This window comes from Dicentrarchus labrax, unplaced genomic scaffold (genome assembly GCF_905237075.1).
Source record: "Dicentrarchus labrax unplaced genomic scaffold, dlabrax2021, whole genome shotgun sequence".
NCBI lineage: Eukaryota > Metazoa > Chordata > Actinopteri > Moronidae > Dicentrarchus > Dicentrarchus labrax.
The window spans coordinates 21,740,537-21,760,654 of NW_026136706.1; the positions used below are offsets into that span (position 1 = coordinate 21,740,537).

At 39.0% G+C, this 20,118-nt stretch overlaps 2 protein-coding genes across 2 annotated transcripts in view; both read right to left on the minus strand.

The window, feature by feature from the left end:
* The window catches only part of cerkl (ceramide kinase-like), a 32,859-nt gene extending 26,745 nt beyond the window's left edge, over positions 1 to 6,114 (minus strand). Inside the window, exons 1-2 of the mRNA XM_051403153.1 lie at positions 5,742 to 6,114; positions 3,808 to 3,917 (exon numbers count right to left, since the gene is read on the minus strand). Of these exons, the coding sequence (XP_051259113.1) occupies positions 3,808 to 3,917; positions 5,742 to 5,902 (271 nt within the window). The 5' untranslated portion in view covers positions 5,903 to 6,114. The remainder of the gene's footprint in view (positions 1 to 3,807; positions 3,918 to 5,741) is intronic.
* A 3,938-nt stretch (positions 6,115 to 10,052) lies between these two features.
* On the minus strand, positions 10,053 to 15,691 carry neurod1 (neuronal differentiation 1). Its single transcript, XM_051403157.1, has 4 exons — positions 15,597 to 15,691; positions 13,802 to 14,076; positions 12,451 to 12,680; positions 10,053 to 11,215 (listed from the first exon to the last, which is right to left on the minus strand). Exons 2-4 carry the CDS (start codon positions 14,062 to 14,064, stop codon positions 10,656 to 10,658), a joined length of 1,053 nt encoding a protein of 350 aa, XP_051259117.1. The 5' UTR covers positions 14,065 to 14,076; positions 15,597 to 15,691; the 3' UTR covers positions 10,053 to 10,655.
* Between the last annotated feature and the right edge of the window lie 4,427 nt (positions 15,692 to 20,118).

Below are 20,118 nucleotides of genomic sequence, written 5' to 3' on the forward strand. Positions count from 1 at the left end.
CTGAACACACAGTTGGCAACAGGGACTTGAGATCTGTTATTTTCACTAAATCACAGATCTATTCCCTATTGACATTAAATTTCATAGCTCCATACATTTTTAACTTTAAAAAATGTATATAGTGGATGTTAACAAACAGTTGCTGTCTCATCCCTGTGCCATAGTGTTTCTGTCCAACCAACAAATCTTAAGTCCAATATTCACTCGCTTCAGTTCTGGTTTGGTTTCCACCAACTCCTGAGAAAATATTGGGCTCTTTACCTGCTAAATCTTTTACTTTACTTTTACTTTTACAGCTAGACAAATTAATTAAGTAATTAATCATATTGCAATATCTGTCAGAAGAATCCCATTATGATGTTATTAGGGTATCGTGCAGCCCTAATATAATATGAATGACAGATTAACAGAATGTGACATGGCGTAATGTGCTAGAGAGAAGACCTATCACCCTCTTGGAGCTACAGACCTTTTTGGCTTGCAGTCAAGTTACTCACGCAATTAACATTAAGCTGTGTTTATTTACTTTTTCATTTTTTACCACAAAAGGGACGGTCAATACCAGCTACAACTGAGCAGCTAAGATCGGCTCGGGACAGCTCTATTTTTTATCCTTTGTTCTTTTTTTTTCTCTTTGCTTTGGCAACACAAATCACTCTCAATAAAGACAGTGGAAATGAAACAATGAAATTGAAAGAGAGAGAGAGAGAGAGAGAGAGACAGATTTTCCATCCAACCCAATAAAGATGATCTGATCTGAGTTGATGGAACCTACAGAGTTGCTGTTCACACACACACACACACACACACACACACACACACACACACACACACACACACACACACACACAGACACACAGCGTATTGCCAGTCACAGGTAGGGTGTTGGTCGGTTCCAGATGGAGATGAGTTTCCCATCATGCCCTCACCGACCCACTGTGCCAACACACACACTCACACACAAACACACACACAAATAGATGTATATGTTATGTTGGTGTTATCATCATTGTGAGGACCTGGTACCAACTTCCATTTTCTCCCTGGAGGCTTCACCTTGTCCTAATTCTAAACTAAAAACATGGAAATTCTCAAAATAAGTAATTAAACATTTAGGGATGGCACCACAACCACACACACACACACACACACACACACACACACACACACACACACACACACACACACACAGTGGCAGTCCGGTCTCATGGTGACCAGGCCATGTGGATCACTGTGGGGAGTTATGGATCATAATTTAAACACACACACACACACACACACACACACACACACACACACACACACACACACACACACACACACACACACACACACTCTGAGGCTCCAGCGCTGCATCGCTCCTTCAGCGTCACTGATGAAATTGATCATGTAAACTGCTCTACCGCACTGATATCGTAAATTGATTGTAAATGGATCGGTTATTGTCCCTTCACACTTCTCACTATCCTAAAACCTCCAGAGATACTTTACTGTCTGTGGGAATTCTCCAACCAGAAAAACAGATAATTTTACTTTATTGTGGCCACCAATAATGTTTTAGGTCATTTAGCTGGGCAGGCTCTAAATACCACACTACCCTCGGCCGCTGTTGCCATGGAGAAAATGCCAGAAGCGTGAATCAATTTAAGATGCTGACTGTATTATCAGTTTTCTCAACTAATCTTTAGCTTCCACCCGACATGATGAGCAGCACACATCACAGAACTCAGTGACTGTTCCTTCGAAAAACACCCTGATCTTCTTCCAGTGATCTTCTTCCCTAAACTTCTAATAAAAGAATGAGATCTTTTCTAACACACATCTCTTTTATTTTGATGATTCAACCAAGAGTTCTTCATGCCAGTCCAAATGCTCTTACTGTGAGCCACCTAACATTGTCTATGGAGGGAATTAATGGGACTCCTGATACCAGCAGCCCCCCGAGGCTCCTGCCACTTTGAAACACTATTGAAATCTATCTGCATGTATTTCATGTTGGTACAAAACACTAAAGGACTTATTGTGTACTAACTGAAAAGTGGGCCGGGTGTTATTTGAAATTATTTCATACTACTGCAGGGATACCTGACAGCTCAGGTCTCACCTCCCAGACAGACAGGGAGACAGGCTGCAGGGTGAGAGAGGATGAATTCATGTGTAGCAATAAACAACAACAGCTGATCCATTTATATAGAAATATCTCATCAACACACACACAAACAGCATGCTGACAGGCTGTGTGTGTGTGTGTGTGTGTGTGTGTGTGTGTGTGTGTGTGTGTGTGTGTGTGTGTTGTTTGTGTGTGTGTGTGTGTGTGTGTGTGTGTCTGTCCGTGTGTTAATCTCCTCACACTGAGAGACTCTAATAACCCCCCACGGGCCGAACCAACTGCTCTATACTACTGCCAACACACACACACACACTAGCACACACGCGCGCGACACACACACACACACACACACACACACACACACACACACACACACACACACACAAACAAAGAGGGCTGGCTTAATGACACTACCTTGGATGAAATACAGCAAAACAGATTGGCTTCAACCACACTCTCACACACACACACACACACACACACACACACACACACACACACACTGTATTTACACCTTCATCCTGCTCCACTAACCAGCGCTGCCTGAATGGATTTCAACCAAAAACTAACACACAACACATGCCTTAACCAAAATAGTACCATAATATTACCACACTGATACAGAAATATTACCACAGTATCACCACAACATGACTAAACCAGAGACTGTGTTAACCTTTAAAGGATCTGTCACACTGCCAAACTGGAGACAGCTCCTTTCTACTTCCATCGGTTCTATATACTCCTCCCCCTCTGGGTTTTTTAATGTGTGTGCTTTAATTGAGTTTTGTTCGTCAAGCTGGAGATGTAGCTACCTTGATATAAAGCGTCTGCTACTGCCTGCCTCTCACAACAAGAAGGAATCTGACAGCTTCTGCTGTGATCAGAGCTGCAGGAAGCCAACATGGCTGAGATACTAAATGAGAGATAGTGGTGGCCCCGCTCAGAGGCCAGCACCTGCAGTCAGTCCAGGTAGTAGACGTAGAGGAAGAAAAATGGACAAAAAGGCTCATATGGAAATTGCAATTCTTCTCTTATACGATTTTAAATCGATTCACAAATGTTCTTGTTCATTAATAACATGTTAGCAGAATGTGTTGTGATGGCACAGTACAGCATTCAGATGCTGTACAACATGTACACACTATCATCTGTCATCTATGGTGTCCTAAATCACTCCTTCATTCTCTAATTACTCTCAAGTGCTCTGACTCAGTGGTTTTGTCTTTTACATTTACACTGGAGGTGAAAGTGTATTTCATTGTGAAGATTAAGGTCTGCTGCCTGTGACCACCTTGTACCTGAATTTGAGCAAATATGCAACTTACACAAATTAGATCAGTTCTCCCTCACAGCTCTGGGATCAGCTGGTCATGTTACAGTGTTGCCTTTTGCCTTTATTTGATAGGACAGCTGAAGATCAACAGGAAAGGGGGAAGAAAGAAGGAATGACACCCAGCAAAGAGTCACAGGTTGGATTCGAACCCATGGTTTTATTTTATTCATTGTGAGTTTATAATAATAATAATAATATGATATGTGTGTGTGCAGATGTCCTGTTTCAGGTGGTCTCAACATAACAGAACTTCTCCATTACAGCACCAGCTGTCTCGACATACACACAGTCTGCCTGTCTGTATGTCTGTCAGCGGTAAGGCAACTTATCACCATGACAACCAGTCACTGTGGTAACTGACCTGTGGGGGTCTCCGGAGTGATGGGGGTCCAAGTTAGTCTGGTTCGGGTGAGCAGGACATCGTGACTCTTCTTCCCCAGTTTGAAGATCCCACGCAGCAGAACACACTCACTAACACACAAACACACACAGAGTTTATTTCAACCAATCACAGGTCTAAAACTGATATAGATTAAATATTTCATCATTTACATTTACCAATCAATGAGCTGAATCAATCATTGGGTCATACTGACGATCTGATTTCTTTCTTACTTATTCTGTTTGTCATCAGTGAACAAACTAAACAAATTAGAAGAATAGAAAGTCGCTTTGTTCACTCTAATATTATTTTATCCATCCATCTATCTGATGCAGTCTACATCTATGCTAGCAGCTCTTTGCGGCTCAACTCAGGCACATTACATGTCTAAATGCTAATGCTAACATGCTATCATGGTGGTGTTTAGCAGGTGTACCAAGTTCATCATCTTAGTTTGTAAACGGAAAGTATAGGTGAGGCGAGTGGGAATGTCTTGCAGGTATTTGGTCAACAACCTAAGTATACTGCTGTGTGAATTGGGGCCTTTTTCCCTTAATATATTATTAAACTTAACATATTTTATAATAAAGTAATCACATTAGTGGAGGCCCTCCTTTTTTCAGGCAAGGCAGGTCAACTCCACTATAACAGACAGTGGAAGATCCTGTATTGTATATCAAACATCAAATATACAGCTGAGATTCAAAGTTCACCAAACCTGACCTTGGAAACATCCATCCAAATTTAAAAACAAGTTTAATCCTGTAAATCACCAAATCACTGGGTACATCTGTCCGACAGCTGGAGTTATTTTCATATTTTACAGCCTAAAAACAGCCTAGCTACTGCTCAGTGATTTTAGCACATGAAGTAAATTTCTGTCCACTTTTTTATGTACATTTTGTTTGTAAATTCAGAAAAAAGCCTAAATATTACAGCTGCTATGATTGGCTAGGGTGGAACAGTTGGTATATCAATAAAAACAAAATGTGAAACGTTGCGAAATGGAAATGTTGCACTCAATGACGACATAGTCTACATGAAGCATGTGACTTTAATGTGACTGAAGCTTGTAGAGGTTAAAAAATGTCAGACAAATGTGTGGAGCAATGAGGAGACAAACGTAGGTGTTATATTTCCATCCTCTCAAATGGTTTAAAGGACCAATGTGTGGGAGTTAGCGGCATATAGCGGCGTAATTGCAGCCACCCTCCCCCTAAATATTAAGAGAGAGTGTTTGGTTTGTCTCTTCTGGGCTACTGTAGAAAGAAACATGGCGGTTCAACATGGCAGACTCCATGGAAGACTACCGGCAGTGTCTGTAGATAGAAAAGGCTCATTCTGAGGTAACAAAAACATACCAGTGCCTATTTTCAGGGGACAAGACACTAATGGAAACATAGTTATGAATATCATATTCCATTTCTGCCAATGCTTCCACCTAAATGTTACACACTGGACCTTTAATATTTTGATGCATGCAACTCCTAACAGCAGTGGATGGAGAAATCACAATAATGAGCATTTTCTTTAGCCGGTTTTGGAGAAAATTCTATTAACATGTACTACATTTGGCTGAAAACTATTATTATTATTATTATTATTATTATTATTATTATTATTATTATTATGTTATTATTATTATTGTTGTTATTGAAGAGTTGCAGAGAATGTGGTTCTTCAGCTGATCAGTAAGCAGTGAAAGGCATGTGAGGTCATTATAGTAGCTGGTGCTGATGCGTCAGTCACTTAACAGGCCACACCATTACTGCACCGTTTCTATGGTAACGTTCTACTGCGGGGCTTTATTTTAATAGAGTTTTGTGAGTTTTGACACTGTTACTGAAATGGAGGATTTAAGGACCTCCTCTGATTCACCTGAAACTGAAGGAACCTGAGAAACAAGCACCCACCTCTGCTCCTCTTCCTCCTCCTCCTCCTCCTCCACCTGCTGCTGCTCTTCTTCCTCTCGCTTCTCCTGCTTCTTCTTCTTCTTCCCGCTTCGTTTTTCTTTCTTCTTCTTCTTCGTGCTGTCTCTCGGCTCTCCCTGCAGCTCCTCCTCAGGCTCCGACATGTTTATTGACTCCACCCGCGAACCAATAAACAAACAAACAAACTCGGCGGGTATGAGTTCGTTCCTCTTTGATAAACAAAGCGGCAGATAAACATGCAGTAAGCTGATCACCACCGGCAGGTTACAGTGTATTTCCGGGGTCTCGTCGCTATGGTGACAGGCAGCAGCTTTACCGGACTCACTGCTCGGGCACGCGGCAGGTCCACCGGTGTCTGCTCAATAGGCGTGCGCGCTCCCGTGAATATCTTCCTTCAAAGCGGGAGTGCGCACCCAGTCAGTAGTCAGTCGATCGGTTTATGATCGATTAAAGCTGCAGTAGGTAACTCTCAAAAAAATAACTTTTTGTAATTATTGCTGAAATTGTCACAGTATCCTTACAGTTGTACATGAGACAGATAATCTGTCTGGTTCTAGTGCTCCTAAAGGCAATTATATGAATACACCGGGCCTGAATGAAAGCAACTAATCAGAGTCGAGAAAGATATGGGCATGGCTAGGTGCTACGTCATCATATCCAAAAAGCCACTTTGTGTCCATTCGCTAATATTCTAACAGTTCAATAACAGTAAAATGGTGCAGTACGACGGAGTATTAGGGCCATACTAAGAGAAAAAAATAACTCTTTTTGGTGGAAATTATGAGAATAAAGTCATAACTGTTTAACGACAAAATGATGAATATGTTAGCTGACCTGTCGACTGTACGGTACGACTGAGACCTGCTGGGCTCAGGCTGAGGCTGCTGTTTGGTTGAGCTGCTCATATCAGATCTTGATAACTCTATCAAAGCCTTTCTCTCATTTAAATTACTTTTTTTTTTGTATTATTATTATTACATTATTCTCATAATATTGCAACTTTATTCTCGTATTATTGCGACTTTATTCTCGTAACATTACGACTTTATTCTTGTAATATTACGACTTTATTCTTGTAATATTATGACTTTATTCTCGTAGTGCAGTGCTGTATCCCGTGTTGCAATAACAGAAACGACGTGAACAAAACGATCTCTTATTGCCGATTTCCCCTCGACAAAAAAGAGAAGAAGAGATGGCTGAAGTTGATACGGTTTGTTTTGGTTGCTGGGGCCCTCTTCCACACTTTCCCTGTTAGACTTCCACCTGACATTGAACTAACTGTTATTACGCTATTTGAATTATAGGAGTTTTTGAACATACTTTGGGATGTCAGTAAAGTAGGCTGTCACTGTATAATAGGTGACCGGTTCCTGTGCTGTAGCCATTGTTGTTTACGTGACCTAAAAATGCTAATGGTCACGGAAGTGATTGCTAACGATTCCTTATGTCACACTAGCCATCCCCATAAAGGGTCCCAAAGCGTCAGTATTTGACGTCCTAAGAATGAGACTAAACAATCAACTATCTTTCTCAGCTCTGATTGGTTGTTTGCGTTCAGGCCCGGTGGATTCTTGCAAATGCCATTAGGAGCACTAGGAAGAGAGAGAGGACCCCGATTCTTTCACAGATTAGCTGTCTTGTGTACTTCTGTCAGGATATAGTGAACATTTCAACAAATACAACAAAAAGTTTTTGGTTTTTTATAATTACATACTGCAGCTTTAAGGCAGTTATGTCCTAATCATTTGCAGTGGTAGGGTTGTAGGCTACATTTAAGTAGGCCACTAAGGTACAGTTTTGAGGTTCTTGTAGCCTACTACTTCACATCAGTAGCCTATCACATTAGTATTATTGTGTATTTCCATTTTATACTATTGTACTTTCACTTTCACAGGAAAATATTGTACTTTTTACAGTATTTTTAAGTATTAAAAACATTTTTATTGCATTGAACTGTACACTGAAAAAATCACCTTCTTAACAAGAATTAAGTCCTTAAAGTTTTAAACAGTATAGTACAGGGCAGTATTTTCAGAATTTTCTAAAATCAACATTTTCACAATTCTAGTGCCAATCTGCCTTGTTTGTTTGTTGTGCCTCATTTGAAAAAAGAAAATAAATATACGCAGTATACTCACTGCACTAAAGTAGTTAAAATCAGCTCCATCTGAACATAACTAACATAAATGCTGCTCACGCATTAATGCATCCCCATCAGTGATAATAATCCGATGATATATGTGACAGCATGAAAGAAGCCATTTGGGGCCATTTGGCATAACGAGTAGTTTTACTTGAATAATACTAAAAATAAGTGGGCCGGACTCACTTGGACAAACGTGATGTCATATATTTACGTGCACCATTAAGAGTTAAACAACGCTTGAATCAAAATCTGACAACGGTTGCGTGGTTCTAAGCTCCTAGGAACAGCGTTTGGCTGTGAGGAGATTTTGGCGTAGTGGTCACACTTTGTATTGCAACTTCTGGGATCATTTGATTCCTCTGGTCCAACATTTGGAAATTGTAGAAGATGATTAAATTTTTTTATCTATTACCTATACCACAGGAAGTTCACCCAAAGCAAGTCTTGAAATGAACAGCTCAGCCACAAAAAACATTTCAACATTGGGTAATAAATTGAGACGATTTCATAACCACTTAAAAAACTTCTTGTAGTCACCGGGAGGTTACCAGTTACGATAATATGGTAGAGAGACCAAAACCAAAACATGTCCTACTACAGGAGCTGTATTGTCAGGAGAAATGTCCACATGACGTTTGTATTAGTCATTATCTCTCCAGTAAAGAATAAAAAGTTCATTTTACTGGGAACAGCTCAGCTTTTTCAAGCAATTTTCATTAGATTTTTTTCCAGATCTCTCAAGTTTATCTGTACAGATATTTGTCATTGAATGTAAAGAAGCTTCTTTTAAGCTTCTATAACTTGATACTCCAGATATGTAGTAGGTGTTATACCTCAAATATATTCTGGAAATACAGTACAGTACGGTTTCTGTTGCACTGCTGAACAGGATGAGTCGTAGTCTCACTTTCTCTCATTATTATTCCACTTTAACACGGAAGCTAAATGGTGGGATATGGCCACCATATTGTCCCTGTTGACTTACACACTTACACACACACACACACACACACGCACACACACACACCAACACACACACATACGCGCACACACAGCGGGACAGCAGTGTGTATTGAGGGGGCTCTCATGCATAAACGAGATCATTTTCATAAATTAAAATCTTGCCTGCAGAACGAACATCTGTGCCCTTCACACACACACACACACACACACACACACACACACACACACACACACACACACACACACGCAGGAATCCTGGTTTTGTCCTTCAGCCGGTGTGATAATGTTGTTAACATGTTAACAGGGTTTTCTCTGTAAGGGGATATCTGTTTTCTCATCAAGTGTTCATCAACTTGAAGCCTAAAATCCACTTAAATAATACTGTTGCCACATGGTAACCGTGTATCTCCAAGATGTCAACCTGCAATATTGTTTTAGCTGGTGAATTTCCTGCGCATGTTTGTGAGCTGGTTTGTGTATCATCTTAAAGTTAATACTTGAAGTAAAATTAAAATGAGCTCACTACAGTTTATAACCGACCGCAGTCATGTGGGAATGGCTCAAACTACATGACAGCTGACCAAAATTATAGAATGAGCTGCAATAAACGAGTTAAAATTTCAAAGATATTCTGTAAGAGGACCAAGAAGACTATTAAACATTCACATTTGAAAGGCTGGAACCAGGGAAATTTGGGTGTCTTTGCTTGAAAAAATCTATTATTACAAAATAGTTTCAGATTAACACTCTTTAGTTCAACCCTGCTATTTAGCATTTATAAGCAGTATATAAACATTTAATAAATGCTTTAAACGTGTTTTAGAAATAAGGACATTCTGAGTGTTTAATGCTTTAATTTCTGTCCTACTCACTTAATCGTTTCCTCTCTATACCTGCCTGGCTCTTATTAGTCATTGCTGGCCAGTTCAGGGTTAAAATCAAACGTAATCTGGAGTGTATCTTCAGCAGCATTGAACTGCTCTAAAATGACCAAAACTAGAGATAAAAGTTTTTTTATGTAAATTGTGTTTTTGACTAAAATATTTCAGTTTTTATTATCTGTGTGTTTTTAAATATTATGAATAGAGCTGAATTTGACTGAAGTGGATACAACCACAGTAAACAGAGGTGGTTGGTTGTTTTGTTGTGTTGTTGCTGATAAACAGAGTCTCTCAGATGAGTCACATTGAATTCATTTAATGAAAGGCCTTTATAAACATCTATTTTATAAAATATGAACAAGAGTCACATGAAATGTTAACAACGCTACAGGAACGTTATAAAAAGCAAAATGTAAAAATCACATGAACAACATGAACACTACGGCCCAACGCCGGCTCAACACCGGCCCGACGCTGGCTCAACAGCGCCTTACACACTGACCCAAAAATAGAGAAATCTTTATTCTTTCAACATTTGGAATTATCAGCTGAGCGTAGCTCAGGTTTTAACAAAATTGCATAGTTTCCTCCAGATTATTGCTTATTGATTATTTTTAAGAGATAATATGGACAATAATGAGACATTCAGAGGGCGTCTCCTGCAGGATGAAGAGCTACAAATAAGGTTACATCATCAACGTGACATCATCATCGACATCCCGTCTTCATGACCACACTGAGGAGGAGTCGTAGAGCCTGACGCAGACAGGAAGAAGAAAAGACAGAAAGAAAGACAGCTTTGAAATGATAGAAATACACAGAACTGTCTCTCTCTTCATATAACGGTCTCTCTGTTCGTCCTTCCATCTTCATCAGCCACTCAGTCCTTCATCCTCCTCTTCCTCATGAGTCATGGAAGATGGCGTTCAGCTGGGCGTTCATCAACCGCTCGTGGTGCGAGTGTCCATCAAAGCCCATCAGCCCATCCACCTGCAGCTCACCGCACCGTGGGTTGGACCCCCCATTGCCATAGATGGCAGCATGTCCCCCAGGTCCTCCTCCCCCGTAGTGCACGCTGAAGGAGAAACTCTTGTCGTAGTCGGACGCTGCGACGGTTTCGTGCTTGAAGGACGAGAAGTTCCCATTAATGCTGAGTGGAGGGCTGAGGGGCGGGTCAAACGCTGGGGCGTCCGACACCAGGACGCCATCAAAGAAAGGCTCCAGCGGGCCAAACGGCTGACCTTTGACCTGGTGGAAGATGTGGGAGGGCTCCATAGTGCCGTACGGTGGGCTGGGCAGGCCGGCCGTCAGCCCGGGGCTCTGGTAGGAGAAGTGTCCAGGATAGGTGACAGTGCCCGCGGGGGGAAGGTGAGCCGGCAGGTCGGGGGTCTGCTCCGGCAGGAAAGTCCGAGGATTCAACTGCAGGCAGCCCGCCACCAGGTTGGTGGTTGGCTGAGACAGACCTGAGAACAGAGAGACAATGATCTGTCAATATTGATCAATACATTTGATACCTGTCAATACCTGCCACTAAATATCAATGTATCATTTATTAAATGTAATGTAAATATCTTGCTTGCTTGTCAATAAATGTAAACACCTATTAATGTTAGTTAGTGTAATAAGTGTGATTACAATTCATCAATATTAATATATTTTATATTAATATAGCTCTTAATGCTTATCAAGTGTCCATAACTTGTTTAAGATCAATTATATTAATGAACAATATTAATACCTGTCAGTTGTTAATATCTTCTAATAAATGTTCATATAGATTTTAATACCTGTACCTGTGTTAACAAATGTTATGAAACATTAGTGAATAATAATAGTAAGTAATAGTACATGTTTGTCATTCCTATTATTACCTGTTAATAAATAATACTTGTAAATCAATTCATTGTGAATTATACGTTAATAATTTATCAATAAAGCTTTTCATCATATTTATGATACAGTGAGAAAAAATACTAATTCCTGATTGGCTGGCAGGTAGCAATATATAATATACAGTTCCTAATTCCTAACTTCTGTTAATTGGAGCTACCGAGTCAGAAACATTAAATCATGACTTAACGCATGGTAAAGTGATTTTAAAAAATCCTTTAGTTTTGGCTGTTTTGTTAAAATATGGTTCCAAATCCTCATCAATATACCATCAGTTTAAAGAAAATCATAAGAGCTCTTCATATCCATTAAGGCTCAAAGCTCAGACAAAGACATAAGATAAAAAAACCTGTTAGTACCATCACTGAAGTGTAGTTTGATGACATGAACATGAATAAGTAATTAATTAATACTGATGCCTTAATATGACCTACAATCAATGAGAAGACTGGCTGTTTCTTTATAGTTATTCTTAATGTCGGACACTGGGTTGGATTTGGTCAGATTCCCCTTGAAATCAATGAAACGAGGCAGTAGAAACAGTACTGCTTTTGTCCACAGGGGCGACCAGAATTAACTAAAAATTAAAGTTCCTTGTTGCTTCTTTAAACAAAACTTAAAAAAGATCACCACTTTGGCATTAGGGGGCGCTATAAGAAAATTCTTAAGATTTTAGTAGGTTTCACTGACATTTAATCATAAAGACCGTCCCTGGTTGAGGCCACATGCTCGTAATTTTTCCCTTCATGTTACTTTTATATGAGCTATGTCAACCCAGTCCAGTCTGTTGCCGTAAGGTGATGCTGACCTTTGCAGAGGGCCTGGACAAAGCTCATGAGGTCGGGTGCCTTTCCAGAGCGCAGGATCTCACTCAAGGCCCAGATGTAGTTCTTGGCGAGACGGAGCGTCTCGATCTTTGACAGTTTCTGGGTTTTGGAGTAACAAGGGACGACTTTCCGCAGACTCTCCAGAGCGTCGTTCAGCCCGTGCATACGGTTCCTCTCCCGGGCATTAGCTTTCATTCGACGGACCTTAAACCTGCAGAACCAAAAAGTGAATTCACTGTTAGTCCTGTTATCAATCCTGTAACATCCCGGTAGTGACAATCAGCATTAAAGAGTCACTTGTGAGTGAGCGTACATGCAGTCATTTGCAGTAGTTAGCATGTAAGCTTACACCTTTTCTACACTGGTATTTTGTCAGCGATCAAAGCTCAATTAAGTTGAACAGTGACCAGGGCCCTGTTTCTATTCATAGATGCCTCACTAGCTATTAAAGATACATAAATCACAAAATGCAACTGTTGTAAATTACACAAACAAATGTTTTATATTTGGATTTGTTCAGTACGAACACAAAGATTCCTAAAAGTTCATAATTAGATTATTTAATGAATATGCATGTCATTCTGTCGTAGTTTCTGTATTAGAACCAATGTATATAACATGAGCTAAACAACATGTGCACCATAAATTAAAACAAGAGAAGATATGGGACCTGAAAGTACTTTCAGATCAGAACAACCATTGCACAAATCATTTGTTGAATTAACTTGTGTTTGTTTAATTATATTTTTTTATTTTATAATTTAAAACATTTAAAGTGTTCATATAAAAGTATAAATATATATTATACATATAAACTAATTTCAATCTATGATCATTTCTAAACATGTCTTCAGTTACATTGCTTTTAGGAAACACCTCTTAAGCTTAAGGAGAGACGTGAGATGGATTTGGATTTTTATTAGCTTAGACCAGTGTGAAGGATTTAGTGGCATCTAGTGGTGAAGTGGCAGATTGCAACTAACTGAACACCACTCGCATCTGTATATGATGATCTGAGAAGGCGAACAGGCTGTGAAGTGTGTAGGAGAAACTATGGTCCCTACAGAGCTAGTGTTTGGTTTGTTTTTTACGGGCTACCATAGAAACACAGCGGACTCCGTGGTCCATGGAGCCTGATGTTACTGTTATTTTTTAAAAAGTTTATTAGGTCATATCAAACGTTTGATGGTTCTGTTTTTGTATTTCAATTAAAGTAGATTTTGATGACTAGTGCCCCCCTCAGGTCAAACTTTGTATTTTTTTAACTTTAGCTGATCTTTGCTGAAAGTATATTTATATATATATATATTTTAAGAAATCAATCTCCTTCACCTCTGTATACGAGCCTTGGTCATTTTCTTCTTCTTCGGTCCTCGTCTCTTGGGCTTGTTCTCGCCCTCCTCCTCTTCCTCCTCCTCCTCTTCCTCGTCGTCGTCGTCGTCGTCCTCTTCCCCTTCAAGACGATGGAAGTGGTCCTCCTCCTCCTCCTCCTCTCCTCCTATTCCCCGCTCTGTCTCTTCCCCTGAGGGACTGTGAAGCTCCTGCTGCTCCTCCAAGTCCACTGACGCCTGCTCCTCCCGCACAGACCTGGTCATGATGCTGATTCACTGTTTGACAAAAGACAGGAGAAATGTGTCCATTAGAAAGCAATAAAACACTCCTGCAGGGAGCTCACTGTCACACTTCTGTTCTCTTTAGACATGTAGCTACAAGGGCTTATTAATAGAAAATAATTAGTGTGAATTATAAGTTTGTATTAGAGGCCTGGTTGCAACATATTCTCAGGTTTTGTTAAATGTTTCAAAAGTTATAAATAATCGCTTCATTTGCAACTTTTTTATACATTGAGGAACGGATGGCATTTATTTTCAGATGGCCATGCCATATAGAGGGTTTCGTTTAACATTAATTTATAATAAAAATGCCTCTAAACATTTTGCTCCGCGTTCATTTTGCTTGAGAGCCAAGAAAAGAGTTCAAGTGAAAAAAAAACCTTTAAAAAAGTATTTTTTAAAATGCAGAATCACTCACACGCTCACATTTTCTTCTGATTCAAATCAAATCTAAAATATAAGAAATGTGGTTCATATTTGAATTTGTGCAGCTTTGTGATTTATATCTGATTCAGAAAATTCATTAAATTAATTCAAGAGTGATTTTTGTGTGTCCGTGCAGAAAAAAATGAAATATATGCAGCTGCGTTAATCCGTTACGGACGGAGAGAAAACAATAACGGGAAAACTCTGTCCATATGAAACTGCAGTTATAATAACCAACATCCCGCAACAGTTCATTTTATTTATATAGGACAAAATAACAAATGTGAGTGAGGACTTTACAATTTGTGCAACAAATGACCTTTAGTTTATAGTTTTATATACTATTTAACGGTTAGAAAAAACTGTCGCAAAAATAGAAACTTCAGATTGTCGGAGAGAAACGGAACCGGCTCTTAATTTATTTCAGCTGTTGAAATCTGCTGCTTTGGTCGCTGAAATTAATATTTTTTATCCGTTTAAATTTGTAGAAAAGTCATGCATTTTTTAATTAACTAGAAAAGTCTGGGCTAAATGGTTTATATCAGCAGGGAAAATATTAAAAACTAAAAACGCAACGATAAATTCACTTACAATAATAGTGTAATGATTTAAAGTATGCTGACTAATCAAATCAGTTCTTCTTTTATTCCCGTTTTCCATTGACTGGTCCCGTTAATTGAACCGACCGACAGACAGGTGAGCGGACATACAAAATATGGTTTTTAAATTCCAGGAAAGAAGAAATATGTATGTGTATGTGCACAGAATAAAGCCCATAACAATAAAAGATAAGCCATTCTAATAATATAAAAACTAAACAATACATAACAATTAAATAAATTAAAACCGAATCAGAATTTAGAAAAATAAGGAATAGGCTATTGGTTTAATTTAGACGCATGCAGATTTATTTTGATATAAGAGACGAATTACTCAGTTATATAATCACTGTTAATGATTACATTAATAAATGATTACTTTGGTATAAATTAGTAATAGGCTAAGTAACCAGATTTATCACTCTGAGGTTTACATCTGAGGAACCATTTATCAATCAGATATTGGTTATTAATCTGTAAAAAGCCTACCTGTTGTAACAAGCCGTTGTCCGTCAGATCGCACGCATCCCGCGCGCTCTAAGTGCGTGTCCGTGCGTGACTGTGCGTGAACTGCTCTGAGATTTCTGAGGTGTGTGTGTGAGATGATGCTGCTTTTATATTCAGCACCCACACAGAAGGGGTTGGGGGGGTTAATTAGCATATGAAGCCACGCCCTCCCGGCACGCGCCATATGGTGGGGACGTCATTAAAACGGCCCCGGGGATCACGTGACAAATCTTCCATTTGTATCAGCGAAAGAGCCTCTCTCTCTCTCTCTCTCTCTCTCTCTCTCTCCCTCCCTCTCTCTCTCTCTCTCTCTCTCTCTCTTGTGAGGAAAGTTGACCATCTGTCGCCACATACACGCACGCATGCGCACTCACAAACATACTCATCATGGAAATGTGTTGTGTAATAATTATATATTTGAGAATGCTGCCTGTGTGTAAAGATTTATTATAGATATTATAGACTTATTGTAGAAGATAATTATTATTGTTGCTGTTGAAGAAGATGATGATGTTGATGAAGATGATGTTTTCTGCGTCAGATCAGAAAAAAAAAAAAAAAAATCTCAGTGATCAGTGTGTACTGTCCTGGCCCCTGGAGGTATGGAGGGCCCCACAGAGAGGAGAGAGAGGAACATGATGTAGTTGACTTCCTCACTGATGTGTAGCCTATATAAAGTCTACGAATATGTGTTTACACTGCAAATGTGAGTAAATGAAAGTAAAGCTGCATTAGGATCAAGTCATTCATGGAATTTAATAATAATAATAATATGTTTGAATATCACAAGATTAATCAGTCCACCACCAGTTAACCAATCCAGTAGCATTGTGTGTGCATTTACACCTGCATTAATGTGACTTCCTCCTGATCCAGATAAGATATCCAGATACAGATGATGTATTATGTATATAATTCCAGGTGGAGATGGGGTCCAAATCATCATCTGTACTGACAGGTCGGTGCAGGTTCAGCCCTCTGATTCACCTCAGAGCTGGTGTTGTGTCCAGGTCCTTGATCTGTGTTTCCTGTCACCTTAACATAAACCCAACCTTATCCCTAATCCCAGCTAGTTATCTACTACATCCTGCAACACAACCATAACCTAAGCCTTAACCCCAACCACAGAGGTCAGCACTACATGAAACACTACATGAACAGACTTCAACACAAGACTGGGAACCACGCTGATGCCGTGCCACTCCTGGTCCCCCCAAACAAACTGGTCTGGACACACCTGTGTATGTGTGACTTTTCAGACATGCAAGCAGCGTGGCTCTAGGGATGTGTCTGCCGGTTCATCCACAACGTTGCTCCAGAATGAAATAGTTCTATAATTATAAGATGGATTGCCATGAGATGTATTTTTTTTATTACGGATGTCCATGTTTCCCAAAGGATGAATCCTAATGACCCCTGACCTTTCCTTTAGTGGTGGCATTTCTGGAGAAACTTGAGACTTTGAATGTTGCCATTCAGAAAAACTATAACTATAAACCATAAACTTTTTCTTACGACTTCTTACTTACAACATGGTTGGACAACACCTATGAACAAGCCTGACCATAGTCTTGTTGAATCATCAGCATGTAGCCTGCTACATAGTCTGCATGTTTAACAAAGTTAGCAGGTAATAGACGGGTTGCTGGAGGAAACCAGTAGATGTGGATGTGGACTGATAAACCACATCCACATCCACTGAGTCAGACTGGCTGCATCAGCTCTGACCAATAGGAAAAAGGCAGTGGACTTTGGACCAGGCTGTTTTCCAGTGAAGAGGTTTCTATAGTGACGATAAACCGGTTGCTAGGAAGTTACCAGGCAACTTTAGAGGACCCATGTGTCTGTCCATCAGCGTTGATCCCCTGACAGCTAATGGTTAACACAGAATCAATCTCTCTGTCTCTCTGCTGTTCAGTTCATGAATATAAAAGTAAAAGCTTAATCTAGATCTAGATTAGATTTATCTACATGCTGTTCAGGAGCTATGAGTATAAAATGTACTAATAAACTTTTTTTCATTCTCTGGTTGAAGCTTAACAATTTCAAGAATAAAAGTACAGACACCTTAAACAGGAATACAGAATTTGTAGTATCATTGTGACTCAGTTAAGACAAAGTTGTGTGACTGAGAGAACATCCAGAATGGTTTAATTGTACTGACCATTTTTATTTAAAATAAACAGTGAAGTGATCATCCAGGGGAGAGAAATGTTCTTTTGCCGTGTAAAGCAAAGTGAACAAACAGCAACTCGCTGTTGAATAAGAACTGTTATTCTATACTGCAGGCTGTGTGTGTGTGTGTGTGTGTGTGTGTGTGTGTGTGAGTTTTCATTGGTTGCTTCGTTCTTTGTATGAATAGGGTGATTTGATCTTCTCCACACACACACACACACACACACACACACACACACACACACACACACACACACACACACACACAGCCTGCAGTATCTTATAATTATTATTAACTTTTGATTATTTGAATTTACAGACAAATCATTTTTCTGGTAACACTTTACTTTATCCGACATATTCAGCAATTTTCAAACAATATATAAACAATCTATAAATGGTCTATAACATGCTGAAATATAGTTGTAAGCTGATATATTAAGTGTACATTAATGTACCATATTTCTCAACAATTATAGCTCCTATGAAGACATATTTTATATTATTACAACTGTTTTACTATACTGTCATTCAATCTTCAGTCTGCTTCCAACTACATTATAGTGAGTTACAAAGCATTTATTCCATGTTTACATACTACTTATTTATATATACTTAATTGCTCTTGTTATAAGAAAAATGATCAAACTATTATTGAAGCAAACAGTGATAGCATTACTGAAAACCAAATGCAGTTTGTTTTAAGACAAGACAAGAAAATTAGATTAATGAAGACAAGAGAACAAATATGTGCAGCTGAATTATTAGAACTGGAAGGAGCCCTAAACATGAAACTTTTTTAGAAACAAGCCAGACCAAAAAGAGGAGCTGATCTGATTTGTCTCGTCTGTGTAATTTGAGTGTACGAGACTAAGAGTAGTTTTAAGCAGTAAAGCTAGTTAAAATGCATTTTAAATACAAATATATGATCTCAATGAACACATCTGCATTGCTATCAAATTTAAAACAGGGTGGAAGATGATTAGAAGCATTTTGATGAACATTGTCAGAGTAATCCAGTATCAGTAAAGTTAAGAAATAGATTTCTTTCTGACATTAAATGTAAAACAATGTGTGGTATAAACACAGATAGTGAAATGAACTTACTTTTTATTGTGATCTCTGTGTACTTAAGTAAGCTCATTGCATAATATTTGTTCTCTAAATTATATATAGATATATAAAATGAAATATATTTTTTCCAGTGATTCTGAGGATGATTCTGATGCTCCTCTTCACAAAGCTGACTAATTTGAGTAAACCTTTTAACAGCATCAGAAAATTAATAACTCCCTAAATGAACTGTCGATTGTTTCTGTGGTGGATGGAGCCACAGTTTGGTTGACAATCATCTGCAATGTAACACACTGTCAACGGATCTAACAGCAGCGCAGTAAAGAGTTCAGTTTAACGGTGTTTGGTTTCCATCCAGTGGTTACAGGCAGGTAGTGCATGTAAAAGCACAGGTCAGCCCACGTTTTCTTTCTTTCTTTTAACATTAAGAATTATAATATCATTTTTATTACAGGCCGGAGCTTGGAAAATAATAATCAGACGGATATTAAGTAAATAATAAATAAATAAAACAAAATAGGAGAAAAGGTTATTTTTTTTATTTTTATTTTGTTCTTTATCGTGGATCTAGGTAAATAGTGTGCATTTTCTTGCTAGGAAAATACGTTTATTTTGCAACTTAGATCTTTCTTTGTTTCTAAATAAACTATCATTATTATTATCAACCCTTAATTTATCATCTTTAATTATTGTAATAATACATAATGATATACATTTCCCATTCTCAGCTGAATTCATCGGCCCTGATCATTATTGTACAGCCCTAATTTTTCTGTATTGAGGATTTTCAGTTTTAATACTTTAAAATACTTATTTACTTTTACTTAACTAATTTAGCCAAATAACCCGAATACTTCCTCTACAGCTGTCTGAAAAGAGGACTTTTACTTGAGCTACTTTAAGTTCATTTTGCTGGTAGTACTTTTGTTTGTGTAACATTTTGAAAGCAGGACTTTAACTTGTAATGGACTCATTTTTTAAAACTTCTTATTCCTCCCTTTACTTCAGTAAAGGGTCTGAGTAATCCAACCACTGTCTCTCTTCCTGTATGCTCGGTGAGTGTGCTGCGTGTACTGAAACAGGCCGGTAGGCGTCGCTGTTCCTCCGCCGCAGCCTGCTGAGGAGGACACGCCTCCCCTCCTCCCTCCTACTCCCCCTCCTCTCCCTCCACGCTGCTGGTTTCAGGAAGCGGAAGCAGGAATGTTGGAGTGTTTTCAGCAGAGTTTGGGAAAGTTTGACAGTTTGGCAGCAGAGA